This window comes from Loxodonta africana, chromosome 22, assembly GCF_030014295.1.
Source record: "Loxodonta africana isolate mLoxAfr1 chromosome 22, mLoxAfr1.hap2, whole genome shotgun sequence".
Classification (NCBI taxonomy): Eukaryota; Metazoa; Chordata; class Mammalia; order Proboscidea; family Elephantidae; genus Loxodonta; species Loxodonta africana.
In genome coordinates this window covers 2,918,165-2,934,756 of record NC_087363.1, presented here as the reverse complement: position 1 = coordinate 2,934,756, position 16,592 = coordinate 2,918,165, and the positions used below count along the sequence as shown (strand labels likewise).

At 37.4% G+C, this 16,592-nt stretch overlaps 1 protein-coding gene and 1 pseudogene across 1 annotated transcript; one reads left to right on the top strand and one right to left on the bottom strand.

The window, feature by feature from the left end:
• Positions 1-295: 295 nt before the first annotated feature.
• Positions 296-913, top strand: LOC100667757 (olfactory receptor 4S2-like). Its single transcript, XM_010602575.3, has one exon. It carries the CDS (start codon positions 296-298, stop codon positions 911-913), a length of 618 nt encoding a protein of 205 aa, XP_010600877.2.
• A 14,145-nt stretch (positions 914-15,058) lies between these two features.
• LOC100667471 (olfactory receptor 4C16-like) lies at positions 15,059-16,170 on the bottom strand (annotated as a pseudogene).
• Positions 16,171-16,592: the final 422 nt, after the last annotated feature.

The following is a 16,592-nucleotide window of genomic DNA, read 5'->3' as shown; positions in this document are numbered from 1 at the left end:
CTTCAATTTCCCTGTCTGTGTATGCCAACCAGCAATAAGTACCCATTTGCAACTACTGTGATTACCTATTCTTTTTTTTTTTTCTGTTAGAGAAATAATGCTGTTCCTCCTTTTTTATTTTTTTCAGGCAATCATCTCTTAGAAACATCCCCTGCTGGACTAATTCCATGGAAAAAATAAACAATATAATCAAGTTCACTTTCTGGGACTTTCTCAGAACCCAGAGGTGGAAGAAGTTTGTTTTGTGGTGTTTTCTTTTTTCTACACTGTTATTCTTCTGGGAAACCTTCTCAACATGCTGACAGTGTGTGTGGGCAACGTTTTTAAGCCTCCTATATATTTCTTTCTCAACTGTTTGCCTTTTGTGAACATCTATCACTCCTCGGTTTTAGCTCCCAAGATGATTGTTAACCTATTAGCCAAAAGTAAAACCATCTCCTGTGTGGGGTGCATGTTGCAACTCTTTGGTGTACAGTTCTTTGGTTGCACTAAGATCTTCATCGTTACCATAATGGCCTATGATCGTTATGTGGCCATCGATAAACCCCTACATTACATGACCATCATGGACCAGGACAGATGCAATAAAATGTTGCTGGGGACCTTGTTGGGTGAGTTCTTACATTCCTTTATCCAGGTGGCTTTGGTGGTCCAGCTACCCTTTTGTGGATCCACCGAGATTGATCACTCCTTTTGTGATGTCCACCCTGTGCTGAAACTGCCCTGCACAGACACTTATGTTCTTGTTGTTGTTGGGAAGCTTTGTTATCTTGCTAATCTCCTACACTGTCATCCTGGTATCCCTGAGAAAGCAGTCAGCAGAAGGCAGGCACAAAGCTCTCTCCACTTGTGGCTCCCACATTGCCGTGGCCATCATCTTTGGCCCGTGTACTTTCACGTACATGCACCCTGATACTGCCTTTTCTGAGGACAAAATGGTGGCGTATTTTATACCGTTATCATCCCCATGTTAAATCCCCTAATTTATACACTGAGAGATGCAGAAGTAAAAAATGCAATGAAGAAACCGTGGGGTAGGAAGGTTTTCTGGGAGGCTAATTAATGCCAAATAGTTTGAGGTAATGATAGTTTAACCTGGATGATTTTAACGGAAATAATGGTTAATTGAAATCTTGGTTAATGCATCTGTTCAACAAAATCAGTAATACCGACCTGGAGGAGAAGTGGTTAATAGATATAGCTGCTAACTAAATGGTTGGCAGTTCAAATCCACCAGCCTCTCCTTGGAAACCCTATGGAACCGTTCTACTCTGTCGTATAGGGTCCCTATGAGTTGAAATCAACTCGATGATAACGAGAATTTTTGGTTTGGTTTGCAAGGTTTTTGGGAGAAACAAATGTCACACTGGCTCATTTTACATAAGTAGGTATTATTTATCATTTTCATTACATTTATTCCAATATTTCATAATCAGAGAATTTATGAAAATATCTAAGCCAGAGAAGTATTATTAAACTTAGAACATCGTCATGATCCTACTCAGCATCATTGTTTTCTCCTCCGTGTTCTTACCTATTTTCCTTAAATAGTGGAATTCTGTTTGGTGTTTAGAACTGTGACTTGTACATATTAAGCACTCAATATGCATACATTGTATGAAAAACAGAGCAAAAGGAAACTCACAAAGGACCCAAACTAACGCATGCTGATGTAAGTCCTCCCAAAACACAGATTCTTACAACAACTAAGCCTAGAAAGTTTGAAATGGGAAGAGAGAGGTGTACAGAATGTAAAAGGGATAAAACACAAGCTTGTAAGACAAATGTTATTTTCTCATTCTCTGGTCTTGGGGAGAAAACAAATGATTTCTAGAGGAATCATTTTCTTTGCCCGAACCATAAGGATATTGGGCAAGTTTACCAAAATTTTTTAATCATAGTAGCCCGTGAATATGCTGCTATTAACTGACTCTAATATTTACCTGGAATCTATAGTCAACAGCCCCTGCTAATGTGAAATGACTAACAGAAAAAGCTGAAGAGACTGAAAAAAACAATTACTTGTGATAAATTGGTGACTGTGATTAAAAAAACAGGGTGAATAGAATTTTTATCAATTTACCATGTGTGACCAAGCAGCTTTACTGAGTACAGTAATGATTTTCCACTGATTCCTTGACTTACTAATCCAACTTCCATATCTGAATTCCAAAAAGACTCATTCAGGTCAAATAAACAATCACCTCTCTCATGGGAACTAAAAGCTTTTCCTGGTAACACCTTTCTCCTTCACCTTAGGATGCAACCTGGACTGTTTTTTTTTTTTTTTTTCTGTTGCAGGTGAACTTATCACTGCTTTTCTCTCTGCTATTTCATTTTCTTTGCCACAATTCTGATTTTCCAGTTATTATGTATATCCTTTATGCCTGTTTGTGGTTGCAGGATGTGTATGTATGTTTCTGTGTGTACATGGGTGTTCGTATGGGCAAACATTTCTCACATGAAGGACTGTACATTAGTGCTTATAAAATACTTGATGATGTTGATGTGATAAGAGAATTAAAGAGAAGAAAGATCAAAAAGCAGCGAGACATCTAAGTTAGAAGTTATAATCAAGAAACTCTTGCCCCAGGATCATGTATATGTGAATACATGGCTATTGTCCCCGATTGGACATATATTCACTGTGTGTCTATAGACCCCTATTTCCTCAGTTTTAAAAAGAGGGCTAGATCAGTGCATTTTCAAGCTTGGCTGATTATTGGAATCACCTTGAGAGACCTTTGAAGAGACGACAGAACCTATTCGAAAAGATCCTTACTCAGTAGGCCAGGGTTAAGTGCTTTATAAAAATCTTTATTTTTAACAAGCTCTTCTGGTCATTTATATGCAGTCAGGAACTTGGATTTTGAAACAGAGACGAGAAGATATTTGATGCTGTTAGATCTTAAGAGGTCTAATGAGTCAATGAACCTAAAGAGCCTTACTTTTGCATAGATGTCCCCATCTGCTCTGATAACCACCATAAAGGGAGCTAAAATTGAACTGAATTTACAAAACTGTGGAATAAATCATTGTTATCCATTTGATAATTTTCTTCACAGTACTCTTTCCCTTATTCCTTTGCAAAAAACATTTGAAGACTGGGGAATAATATTATTGATTTTAGGGGTCTGAGGTCCCTAAGAAGGTAGAAGATACCAGATTCCTGACTCTCAAAGTACGGGAAGGAAAACATATGAAATAGTATTCAAGTCTCCACCAGTGACTTTACAAGCATACCCCTGTTCACTAAGTCAAAACCTCTCAGAGAAGCTCAGAGGATCTCCTCTCGGTTCCTTGGAAGGAAATGACCAAGTATGATGAGAATTCAGATTCTCTCCAGTTTCAGTGGGGGCAAGGCAGGTCAACAATAGCGTTTTATTCTGTAGATTTATCATCACAACATTTTTATATTTTATAACAGCTTTATAACCCTGCTGTCACCAGATGGGAGATTTGACTTTGATTGAAGCTTTCATTAATGAAAATAAATGGCAACCTTTCTCATTTTTCAGATGAAGAAATTAATTTATTTCTTAATGGAAAACCATGAAAAAATAGGTCTCCCCGTGCCTTTTAAACACTGGATATACTTCTATTTTCTGGAGCAGGACAAAATATTTTAAACACTTCTGTGCAATGCTCACTTGAATATGTAAAGGTACCTGTCGTGTTCCTCTGAATGTCGTCCTTTTTTTTCATTTAACATTTCTAGGAGGTTAAAATATTTCTCACATTTCAAGATCTCCAGAATTTCACTATTTTTGTAGTGTCTGTGTGGGGATGCTTCACTTCAGTGTTCCCAGTTCTTGTATGGTGACCAATTTTTAATAGAATCTAACCAACACAAAATAAGATATAAATTTTTTTTGATGCAGGAGAATGACAGTCACATAAGAGTACCTGAACACAAACTGAAGCCTGCAATGCCCAGCCTAGATCAGAAGAATGACCCCTGGTCAACAGACACATGAAAAAGAAGTATACGACTCTTGTGTAGCCATAAGTTTTAGGATGGCGTGCTACAAAGCATTAGTGAGCTGACTTATCCAAGAATAGCATGGTCAAATTGTGAAAGTAGGAATTTTTACTTATGCTGTAAAATTTATAAAACTTTCCAAATATTTAGTGAAAGTACTTTGCGAGGATTTCCCTGGGTGGTGTAAGCTGTTTATCATCAGCTGCTAAACTGAAAGGTAAGCAGTTCAAACCCAAACAACAATGTCCTGGAAGAAAAATATGGCAATCTGTTTCCATAAAGATTACAGCCAAGAAAAACCTACGGGGCTGTTCTACTCTGTAACACATGGGTTCGCCATGAGTTGGAATTGAATCGATGGCAATGGGTTTTGGGTTTTTTTGTTGTTGTTTACTTTCCCAGGAGAAGTGTAAAAAGGTCAAGTTCAAGATAAGGGAAATGAGGAAAAGTATATAATTTTGATGCTATGCGTAAAAGCCAAATTTTTCTCCTGTGTGTGCAGCCAGCCTCCCTTCCACTATTTCTTCCATGGATAAAATATAGGAAGAGATCAACATAGTATTAAACGCACTTGGATAGATTCCCCTTGACCTTTCCTTCACCAATAAGTTATAAAAGAAGGATTATCAAAAGATACCTATGATCCATGTTCAAACTGACTTCTGAAAGGCCACTCTGTTTTGGGAGAATCCAAACAGGGAATTTTTCACAATAAGCAAATTTAATCCATTGTTGGAGAATGAGACCTATGTATGCATCAAGAGCAGGCTTCTTAAAAGTAAGTGCCAGAATTAGACACTTGCGCACACAGCTATAGAAATTTCTGTCCACCTTTACCTTCCTGAACTGGAAACCCCTGCTGTGAGGTAATCTCCATCAACCAACATCAAAGCAGTGACTTGCTCTGCTATGGTCTTCTTGTCTCCTTTTCGATACAATTTATCACTTCTCTAAAAAAAAAAAAAATTTTTTTTTTTTCTTCTTCCTTTTAGGATTCTAAGTACCCTAACATTTTTAGGAAGTACACATGTGAAATTTTGGAAAGAAAAACTGTTGCTGAAATTTTCCTTTACCCTGCAGCTAATTTTCACAAATGTACCCCTCATCTGAAAACTTGTATTCCTATCACATATGGAAAGATAATGCTTTAAAAAAAAAATTGCTATCGGATCAATTTCAACTCATAGCGACCCTATAGGGCAGAGTAGAGCTGCCCCATAGGGTTTCTAAGGAACAACTGGTGGATTTGAACTGCTGACTTTTTGGTTAGCAACTGAACACTTAACCACTGTGCCACCAGGGCTCCATAAGTGTATATAATTCATTTTCTTAGTGGGAGCTGTGGAGTAGAGGAAAAAAAAAGAGGAAGGGGAGCAAGAAAATACCACTTCTACTTCTCTCGTATTTGCAAACCTGGTAAACTTTTATCCATTTTCTCACTAATTTTTCTTGTGTGTCTGTGAACTGTGTTAGTGGATGACAACAGAGGATATTGTAGATTCTTCTCTAGCTCACAAAGCTCAGGAAATCATCTATAAATGAAGGAAATGCCTCAATATACCAAAGGTGATCTTTGCTTATGTCCCAACCTTCAGTTGGTCCCACTTGTTTCTTAGTCTAATCTTCTTCATTTCTCCTTATTGTGATGCCCTGCCTAAGTAGAGGGAAGACAGTTTTACATAGTATATATGGCGAGAAAACACTTCAAAAGATGCTACTTGCATGGAGCAGTGCTGATTAACAAATTACACACCAGGGATATCCACCTCTTCATCTATGTGCTCTCTTAAACTTAAGGCCCTTCACAGTGTGTGAGGTAGTCCACGTTGTACTTTACGAAGAACATTAATGTGTATATTCATGAAGACTTCTTAAATGAGGTTATAAATAAGTCATGTTGTTGTTGTTCACCAAGTAGATTTTTTACTCATAGTGATCCCATGTGACAGTGTAGGGTTTCCTAGGCTGTAATTTTTATGGAAACAGATCAAGAGGTCTTTCTCCTGAGTTGTAGTTGGTGGGTTCAAAACACCAACCATCTGGTTAGCATCTGAGCACTTAAGCATTACACCACCAGGGCTCCAATGTAAAGATTAGTAACCCAATTTTTAGGAGCTCAGCTCCTTAAACAATGGTTAAGCGCTTATCTGATAACCTAAAACTCAACGGTTCAAACCGACCCTGCAACTCTGCAGGAGAAAAGTCCTCAGGATACACTTCTATAAAAATTTCAGCATAGGATTTTTAGGAATCCTATGGGACAGTTTTACTCCATCTCATTGGGTTGCTATGAGTCAGAGTCAACTTGAAAGCACAGAAAAAGAACAGGAAAAAAAAAACAAAACACAGTTTTATGAAAGGACAAAACATTTGAATAAGCAATACACAGAAAGGACATTATAACTGGCTAACAAGCATATATAAAATTACCCAACCTTACTGGAATCAGGGGAACACAAATTAAATTACAATGAAATGCTCATAAGTTTTGTAAAAAGCAGGCCATATTAATTTTTAATGATAATTTAAGGAATCAGCATGTGATCTAGTGAAACACCCCCCCAGAAAGCATTCAAAAGGATATACATTGTAGCCCTGTTAAAAATTGGGATAAGTGGAAATAATCTAAATGCCTAACAGTAATAGAATATAGATAATATGAAATATGTCCTAACTACTGAAAATTAGGCATAAGTTTAAGTATTAGTCTATATGGCACATCGAATATGGATAAATTACTGAGATATATTTTTGAGCATGATATTAATTAATTGCACAAAAATAATCATAATGTGATAACTTGTATGTTAAAAAAACTATATAGGATGCTACATAGTGTCTATGACACCTGTGTGCTTATTAATGTATTGGAAAAAATATGGAAAGATATCTTTGCCTCTGGGGAATAAAGGGAGTGATGGACAAAGGAAATTTTAGTGGTGTAAATATTCTGATTTCTCTATTAAGAGATTATATTCCAATATTGTTGTTGTTGCTGTTAGGTGCCATAGAGTGAGTTCCAGCTCCTAACATCCCTATGCACTGCAGAACAAAACACTGCCCAGTCCTGCACCATCCCCACCATCTTTGGTATGTTTGAGCTCGTTGTGTGATTCCATCTCATTGAGGGTCTTTCTCTTTTTCACTAACCCTGTACTTTACCAAGCATGAAGTCCTTCTGCAGGGACTGGTACCTCCTGATAACATGTCCAAAGTACATGAGGTGAAGTCTCTCATCCTCGATTCTAAGCAGCATTCAGGCTGTAATTCTCCTAAAACAGATTTGGTCATTTGCTGCTTTTCATAAGGTTTTCGCTGCTCTTTTTTTTTTTTTAATTTGATTGCCAGATCCTTCTTCCTATTTTGTCTAAGTCTGGAAGTTCTGCTGAAACCTGTCCACCGTGGATGATCCTGCTGGTATTTGAGATACCGGTGGCATAACTTCCAGAGGAAGACCTCAATGAGATGGACTGACACAGTGGCTGAAACGATGGGCTCAAGTATAGCAACAATTTTCAGGATGGCACAGGGCCAGGCAGTGTTTCTTTCTGTTGTACATAGCATGGCTGTGAGTCATCAGAAACTCAACATTACCAACAACAAACTCCAGCACCACAGCAACACACAAACCACCACAGTACAATAAACTGACAGTTAATCAAAAATTAATTTTAAATTTATTGATTTTAATATCATTTAAAGAGAATGTGTTATGTACTGAGTATAATTACACAATTTGTTCTTCCTTAGTTACCATATTGTTTCCTCAATTACTTCAGTAAATGTATACATAGATGCTATTCTTTAACCATTACATTTCATGAGTTGCCATTATTTGAATTCCAGATGCATATAAAATGTAAATATAACTGTCCAGATAACGTTCTCATCACCCATTCTTCTGCAAGGAGATATTTGAGAAAAGGAAACCTGGGGAAAAATATATATTTATGTGTGTATACATATATATATGTAGACAGAGAGAGAGGGAGAGAAAGAGCCAAGGTGGCCCAGTGTTTAAGACCTCAGCTGATAATCAAAAGATCAGCAGTTTGAATCCACCAGCAGCTCCTTAGAAACACTTTGGGGTAGTTCTACTCCATCCTATAGGGTCCCTTTGAGTCAGAATTCACTCAATGGCAATTTGTTTATATATATGTGTATATATGTATGTATATACATATACATATATAAAATATATATATGTATGTCGGAAACCCTGGTAGCATAGTGGTTAGGAGCTACAGCTGCTAACCAAAACGTCGGCAGTTTGAATTCACCAGGTGCTCCTTGGAAAGCATATGGGGCACTTCTACTGTGTCCTATAGGGTTGCTATGAGTCAGAATCAACTCGATGGCAATGGGTTTTAAATGTATGTGTATACATAAATATAAATCTATGTATGTGTGTGCGTATGTATGTATATATGTATGTATACAGAACAACACAGGAAGCTTCTAAAGCAGATGGAAAGAATACACAGAGTCACTTCACCTAAAAGAATTGGTCGACATTCCGTCATTTCAGGAGGTAGCATATGACAAAGAAAAGATGGTACTGAAGGAAGAAATCCAAGTTGCACTGAAGACATTGGTGAAAAACAAGGCTCCAGGAATTGATGGAATACAAATTGAGTCGTTTCAACAAATAGATGTAGTGCTGGAGGTACCCACTTGTCTGTGCTAAGAAATTTGGAAGAAGCTCCCAGTCCAACTGACTGGAAGAGATCCATATATATGCTTCTTCCCAAGAAAGATGATCCAACCAAATGAAAATTATCTGACAATATCATTAATATTACACGCAAGTAAAATTTTCCAAAGATCTTTCAAAAAAGGTTGCAGCAGTACATTAACAGGCAATTGCCAGAAATTCAGACCATCTCAAGAATAGATTTGACCCCTTGAATGCTTATGACTACGACCAAAGAGCAGATGAGTTGTGGAATGATGTCAAGGCCATCATGCATGAAGAAAGCAAGAGATAATTAAAAAGATAGGAGAGAAAGAAAATATCTAGATGATGTCAGAAACTTGCTCCTGAACATCAAGTAGCAAAATAGAAAGGAAAAAAATTATGAAGTAAAAGAGCTGAATAGAAGACTTCAAAAGGCAGCTAGAAAAGACAAAGCAAAATATTATGATGATATGTGGGAAGACCTGGAGATAGAAACCAAAAGGGGAGAACACACTCAGCATTTCTCAAGCTGGAAGAATTGAAGAAAAAATTCAATTTTCGAGTTGAGATACTGAGGGATTCTGTGGGGAAAATATTAAATGAAGCAGGAAGCACCAACAGAAGATGAAAAGAATACAGGGTCACTATGCCAAAAAGAATTGGTGCACATTCAAACATTTCAGGAGTAACATATGATCAGGAATCAATGGTACTGAAGGAAGAAGTCCAAGCAGCACTGGAGGCATTGGAGAAAAACAAGGCTCTGGGAATTGATGGAACACCAATTGAGATATTTCAACAAACAGATGCAGTCTTGAGAGTGCTCACTCATCTATGCCAAGAAACTGGCAAAAGAGCTACCAGACCAACCAACTGGAAGAGATCTACATGTATGCACATTCCAGAGAAAGGTGATCCAACTAAATGGGGAAATTATCAAACAATATCATTAAACATGCAAGCAAAATTTTTCTACAGGTCATTCAAAAACGGTTGCAGCAGTATATCGACAGGAAAATTCCAGAAGTTCAAGCCGGATTTAGAAGAGAACATGGAACCAGGGATATTATTGCTGATGTCAGATGGATCCTGGCTGAAACCAGAGAATGCCAGAAAGACGTTTACGTGTGTTTCATTGACTATGCTAAGGCATTGGCCTGTGTGGACCATAACAAATTATGGATTACATTGCAGAGAATGGGGATTCCAGAACACTTAGTTGTGCTTAAGAGGCAGTCATTGGGACAGAACAAAGGGATAAAGTCAGAAAAGTTGTGTGTCAGGGTTGTATCCTTTCATTACTTTTATTCAATCTGTATGATGAACAATCAACCTGAGAAACAGGAGTATATGAAGAAAAACAGGGCACCAGGATTGGTGGAAGACTCATTAACAACCTGCCTTATGCAGACGACACTACCTTGATTGCTGAAAATGAAGAGGACTCGAAGCACTTACTGATGATCAAAGACCACAGCCTTCAGTATGGATAACACCTCAACATAAAGAAAATAAAAATCCTCACAACTGGACCAGTAACCAATATCATGATGAATGGAGAAAAGATTGATGTTGTCAAGGATTTCTTTTTACTAGGATCTGTAACCAACACCCATGGAAGGAGCAGTCAAGAAACCAAAAGACACATTGCATTAGGTATATCTGTTGTAAAAGACCTCTTTAGAGTATTGAAAAGCAAAGATGTCACCTTGAAGACTAAGGTGCACCTCACCCAAGCCATGTTTTTTTCAGTTGCCTCATATGCATGTGAAAGCTGGATGATGAATAAAGAAGACAAAAGAAGAATTGATGTCTTTGAATTGTGATGTTGGTGAAGAATATGGAATACACCATGGGCTGCCAAAAAACTAACAAGTTTGCCTCGGAAGGAGTTCAACCAGAATGCTTCTTAGAAGCAAGGATGGTGAGACTACGTCTCACATACTTTGGAAATGTTATCAGGAGCGCTCTGTCAGTGGAGAAGGACATTATGCTTGGTAAAGTAACGGTTCAGTGAAAAAGAGGAAGACCCTCAATGAGATGGATTGACACAGTGGTTGCAACAATGGGCACAAGCCTAGCAACAACTGTGAGGATGGAGCAGGACCGGGGAGTGTTTTGTTCTGTTGTGCATAGGGTCACTTTAAGTGGAAATCAACTCGGCTGTACCTAACAAGAAGAGCAACACTACCGACCATACATACAATAGAAATCCCTGTTTGCTTTAACTTTGAAGACAGATTTCCATTGACCTCTTCCAGTTCACTAACCCTGTCATTCTGCCTGGAAGCAGAAACTCAAATTATATTTAAAGGTGAGGAAATGAAACAGCTCTTTGGAATCGCTAAATATGTGGGCAGACTTTTATATTTTGAAACATAACCTGAAGGTAATCAGGCAATATGATAATGGCTATAAATTTTCTCCTGAAAAAAAAAAAAAAAAAACCTTCCCCTTCTACTTGGGATATGCACAATGTAGTGAGGTGTTAATAAGGTAGTGTGTGCTTGGATGCTGGAATTCTGGGAACAGCAAGAGGAAAAGACTCCACGGTTCACTATGCAGACTTTAATTCTTATATGTGCAGCTGCATGCTTCCTCATTTTCCTCCAGTTATGTCAGAAATCTTCTAGCGCAATTCCTGTCTATCTATTGATCAATACGTTAAAAAAAAAAATTGTCCTGCAATTGATTCTGATTCATGGTGATCTCACGTGTTTCAAAGCAGAACTGTGCTCCACAGGGTTTTCAACGGCTGTGATATTTTGGAAGTAGATTGCTAGGCTTTTCTTCCAAGGCTCCTCTGGATGCACTCAAACATCCAATCTTTTGGTTAATAGCCAAGCACTTAACCATTTGCACCACCCAGAGATTGCACCTGGAGCTATAACCACATGAATATTTCTCAATGGAAGAAATCTTAAGAAACTATTTATACTGATTACCTGTTTACGTAAGGATGAGAAAGAGATAGATTTTTTCATTTCATACTTTTTTGAAATTTGTGGATTTTCAAAACTTATGCATGATTTTTTCATGTTTTCTTGTAAATAATATCACATAGATAGTGAAATTATATACTGTATTTTCTTTTTGTGTGTTTTTATTACAGAAAATAAAACCATAAATTCATATTTAAAGAAAAAGAACAGCATTTTCTGCTGTTAAATGTTGCAAGCTATCCATAAAAATGTATTTCCCCTCTCTTCTAAATTCTCATTAAAATAAAAGTCAAAATGAAGATTACATGTAAGTCTACGAGAACAACAACGAAAAATAGGAAACATCAGTAGCTTAGAGTTTCAGGCATTTTTCAAAACATAATTTTCGGTACCTGCCTTAACAGAATGGAGAAAGTTAGAATCATTTGAGGAAGGATAGAGGAAAAAGCAAGTTAGCTTACCTGGAAAGCTCCTGAAATGCTACAAGCTTGAAGTGGCAGTTTCCACAGAATACAGTGGTAAAACGTGCAGTCATGATTGGAGAATTATTTTATTTTCCTACTCTATATTACGTATAATCAGGAAACACCCTTCTACCTTTGGGGCTTAGGTTTCAGCAGAGCTTCTAGACTAAGATTAGGAAGAAAGGCTAACTATTTCTGAAAATCAGTCAGTGAAAGCCTTATGGATCACACAAGGTATTGTCTGACTTGCACAATTTGGACATTACGGTGGATCAATAGCCAGAAGAGAATATCATGTTTGGTGAAGCAGAGGGAAAGCAAGGATGAGAAAAGACCCTCAGTGAAATGGCTTGGCACAATAGCCACAATGATGGACTCGAACATGCTGGTGATTGTGAAGATGAAGCAGGACCAGGCAATATTTTGTTCTGCTGTACATAAAGTCTACATGGGTGGAATAAATTCATCAGCAGCTAAGTATCTCTGCTGTCTACTATCAGGTTGGCTGCTTATGGGTGATGGACTATATGGTAATATCAGTAAAATCTGAGATTATGAGAACAATCTCACACTTCTGTTGTTCATGAATAAATATTATGTCCTAGGCAATGTTTGTGGGATATCCTGTCAGTGTATGACCTAGTCTGTGAACCTTCAAACATTGTGTTGTTGGAGGCACTGTAAAGACAGAAGGCACAATCTATATCCGAAGTATTTATAATTTATATCCGTGTATGAAGACTTTATCATTTCCAGTAAGTTTTTAAACTTAAGGTCACATACCAAATTACGGTTGCTAATTATCTAACTTTAAAATAGGAAGATTATCCTGCATTATCCAGATGAGATCACTGTAATCACAAGCATCCTTAAAGGTAGAACAGAGAGGCAGAAGAGAGAGAAGATGTGGTAATGGAAGATTTGTCAAAGATACACAATGTGGTTAACTTTGAAGATTCATGAAGGAGATCATGAGCCAGGACACGTGGGTGACATCTAGAATCTGGAAAAGCGTAGAGCCTGTAAAAGAAACACAACCATACTGACACCTTGATTTTAGCCCAGTGAGGACTATATCAGACTTCCAACCCAGAGAACTTAAGATAATAAATTTAGGGTGTTTTAAACCATTACATTTGTGGTAATTTGTTACAGCAGCACTAGAAAACTAACACAACACCTTAAAGCATATACTTTAAAGAGCCAGCTCTGGATGCCCTTGGCAGAACATCAGATTGCAAATCAACAGTGAGTGCCTTCATGTCAAAATTTTTTCCATCTCCAGACTTATATTCTGTCCTCCTATGCTAACATCTTCAAGATTAGTTCCCGTAGTAAACTGTTTCCCCACTTCTCACCGTAGGTATTAGCTAGGTACTGCAATTCCTTCATGTAAATCATTTCTAAAAGAATGAGGGTTGTACATTCCTGCCTTGGCTTACCTGAGAATTGTCCCTGGTTAGTTGTTTGGAAGTAATAAAGGATATAGGACAAAGCTCTGGATGATAACAAATATCATCGCAAGACAACTGTTCATGTGAGATAACTGTGTGGGATTGAGGCAAGGAAAACTGTTCTTCACTCACATGGGAGAGCTAACCCAGAGTATTCAGAATAATTTTAGGGTTCATTGTCTTCACCATTCCCCACAAAGATTGCCATATTTTGGCTCTCAGAATTTTATTCTTTCACTATCAGGACACTGATATCAACAAATGAAGTTCATTTAAGCTGCACCTTCAGTCTTCTTTGCAGTTCTGCCACTTTTTTTTAAAATTAAATCCTGTCACTGATCTAGAGCACAATCTCTGTCTGGAGCAGATGTGGTGACATTGGTAGCAGGGGCTCTATATTGAGTGCATGTCCTGGAGACATAACAGACGGAGCGTTTCTGGGTAGGCATCTAATCTGAATCCAATACACACTTCTTTTTTCTTTTTATCTTTTCCTTACCTTGAAATAGAAGAAAACACCAGCTAAAACTCTCAGAATTGTAATATACTACTATGCCAACCTTTCAATAGCAGAAAAGCTATAGCTTCTATAATCAATAATAAACTACTTGTATCAGATTTCACCTTCAAATTCATATAACCTAAAAAAAAAAAATCAGTTATGTGTATTTGTCACGATAGTTCATGGTAGAATCCACAGCTTTCCACGTCCACACAGAAAAGTAGGTGTTCATTTTCTCAAGGTAAAGAAATGCCAAAGCTCTTGGTACAATAAAATTGGAACAAATTTAATAGATGTAATACGATTTAGTACAAAAAAAAATAGAAATAGTAGAATCAAATAAACACAAATACTCATTTTAATTTTCTTTATTGATAAAAATACAAACAAGAAATTAAATTGAAGTTAGGATTTTCATGAACATATAATTGGAGACTGTGGTGTTAAAAGGATAGTGATGAATGTTGGTTTCCATCTCCACTGCAGAAATGTACTTTTCATATAAACATTTCAATCTCTCTAGTCAAGTTATTCTCTTCTCTGGATTATATTGAAAACTCATGAAATTTTTTTGTGACAACATATTTCTGTTTCAAAGCTCAAAAATACTCCTGTGGGTTATCCATCCAGTTTCAAAAAAAAAGAAAAGAAAATCTACTAGGCTGAGAATATAAGCAAATTGAGTGCAAACTATAATAACAATGAAAAAAATAATCAAACGAACAAAAAATCCATTGCCATTGAGTTGATTCTGCTTCATGGCAACTCCATGTTTTACAGAGAATGGTTCCACAGGTTTTTTGTCTATCATCTTTATGGAAACAGATTCACCAGGTCTTCCTTCCTTAGCTCTCCTGGGTGGTTTAAACTGTAAACCTTATTTTAATATTCCAGAAACACCAGAAAATGTGAAGAAGGAGAGGGAAAGCACCAGACCAAAACCACAAGTCATTGTAAGCATCAAGAAAAGGCAGAGAGAAGTGGTGAAAAAACTATGACAAAGGACCTTATATACCTGATTGTACCTTGTGTTTTTCTTCCTCTACATTAAATTGACTCAACTTTAACAAGTGAATGTTTTCATATTGCTTATTTTCCTGAAGGAGTTAGCTGACATTTCCCCAGATAGGATTCCATTAAATCCACAATAAGAAGGTAATATTCTCTTTTGAATTCTTCTAGGTCAATCAAAATTTTGAAAAAGGGTTTGAAACTTCTATTCATCTTTGGTCATCTGAGATCAGTTTTTTCCTCCATAGCTTCCTCATGGCATTTTTCACCTCAGCATTTCTCAGCGTATAAATCAGAGGGTTAATCAAAGGTGTTCCAAACATATAAAACACAGTTATCATCTTATCCATGGGGAAGGTTGTTGTGGGACGTGTGTATATAAACATACAAGGACCAAAGAAAAATATCACTACGATGAGATGGGAGATGCAGGTGGAAAGGGCATTTTTCCTCCCTTCAGCACTGTGGTTTCTCAGAGAATGCAAGATGATAACATAGGAGAATATCAGCATGACAAAACTCACTGTGCAAATGGCCCCACTATTGGACACCAGTAGCAGATTGGTCACATAGGTGTCTGTACAGGCAAGTTTCAGCAAGGGCTGCAAGTCACATAAATAGTGATCAATCACATCAGGACCACAGAAAGGTAAACTCAAGCCAGAGAAATTTGAGCTAAAGAATGCACACAGGCCCCTACCCAGGCTATAGCTACCAACACACTGCAGACTTGCAGGTTCATGATGCTCATGTAGTGCAGGGGTTTACAGATGGCCATATAGCGGTCAACGGCCATCAAGATAAGGACAAAGATCTCCAGGCAGCCAAAGAAATGTAATGAAAAGACTTGGATCTTGCACTCACTGAAAGAGATAGGGCTATTCTTCAGAAGCATATCCATAATCATTCTAGGGGCTATGGAAGTAGAGAAGTGGGTGTCAGATAAGGATAAATGGAAAAGGAAGAAGTACATTGGTCTCCCAAGTGCCCGGCTGGTCTTGATGGTAACAATAATCAATGAGTTACCAATGTCCCTATCTAGGAAAGGAAGAAAAAGGCAAACACTGTTTTCTTTTTAACAGGATCTTGTGTCAGCCCAAGCAGAATGAACTCAGTCACGTTATTATTCAGCAGCATGATTTCGTGAATGAGGAGAAGGCACAAGTGTGAAATGGTTTATCTGAAAAAAAAAAAAAGGGATTAATGTATGCTGCTATGCAACAGTGTGAAATATTTAATGCAAATTAATTTGTGGTGCTATATGATGTTATGGGATATCATGAGCAAAAATAAATATTCCACATCAGGGACATTCTAGCTGTTGTTTCTTAATGAGTCATGTCACCTCTTTGTTCCTCAATTTTTAAGTACCTCCTCATAATGTCTTGTTTACACATATATGTGTGCATTACATATTTGTTTTGCATACTTATGTAAATGTATATTAGTGATAAGTATATAATAAACCAAAAGCAAACAAACCCATTGCCATCAAATGGAGTCTAACTCACGGAGACCCTATTTGTGACAGAGAACTGCTCCGTAGGGTTCTGTTGGAT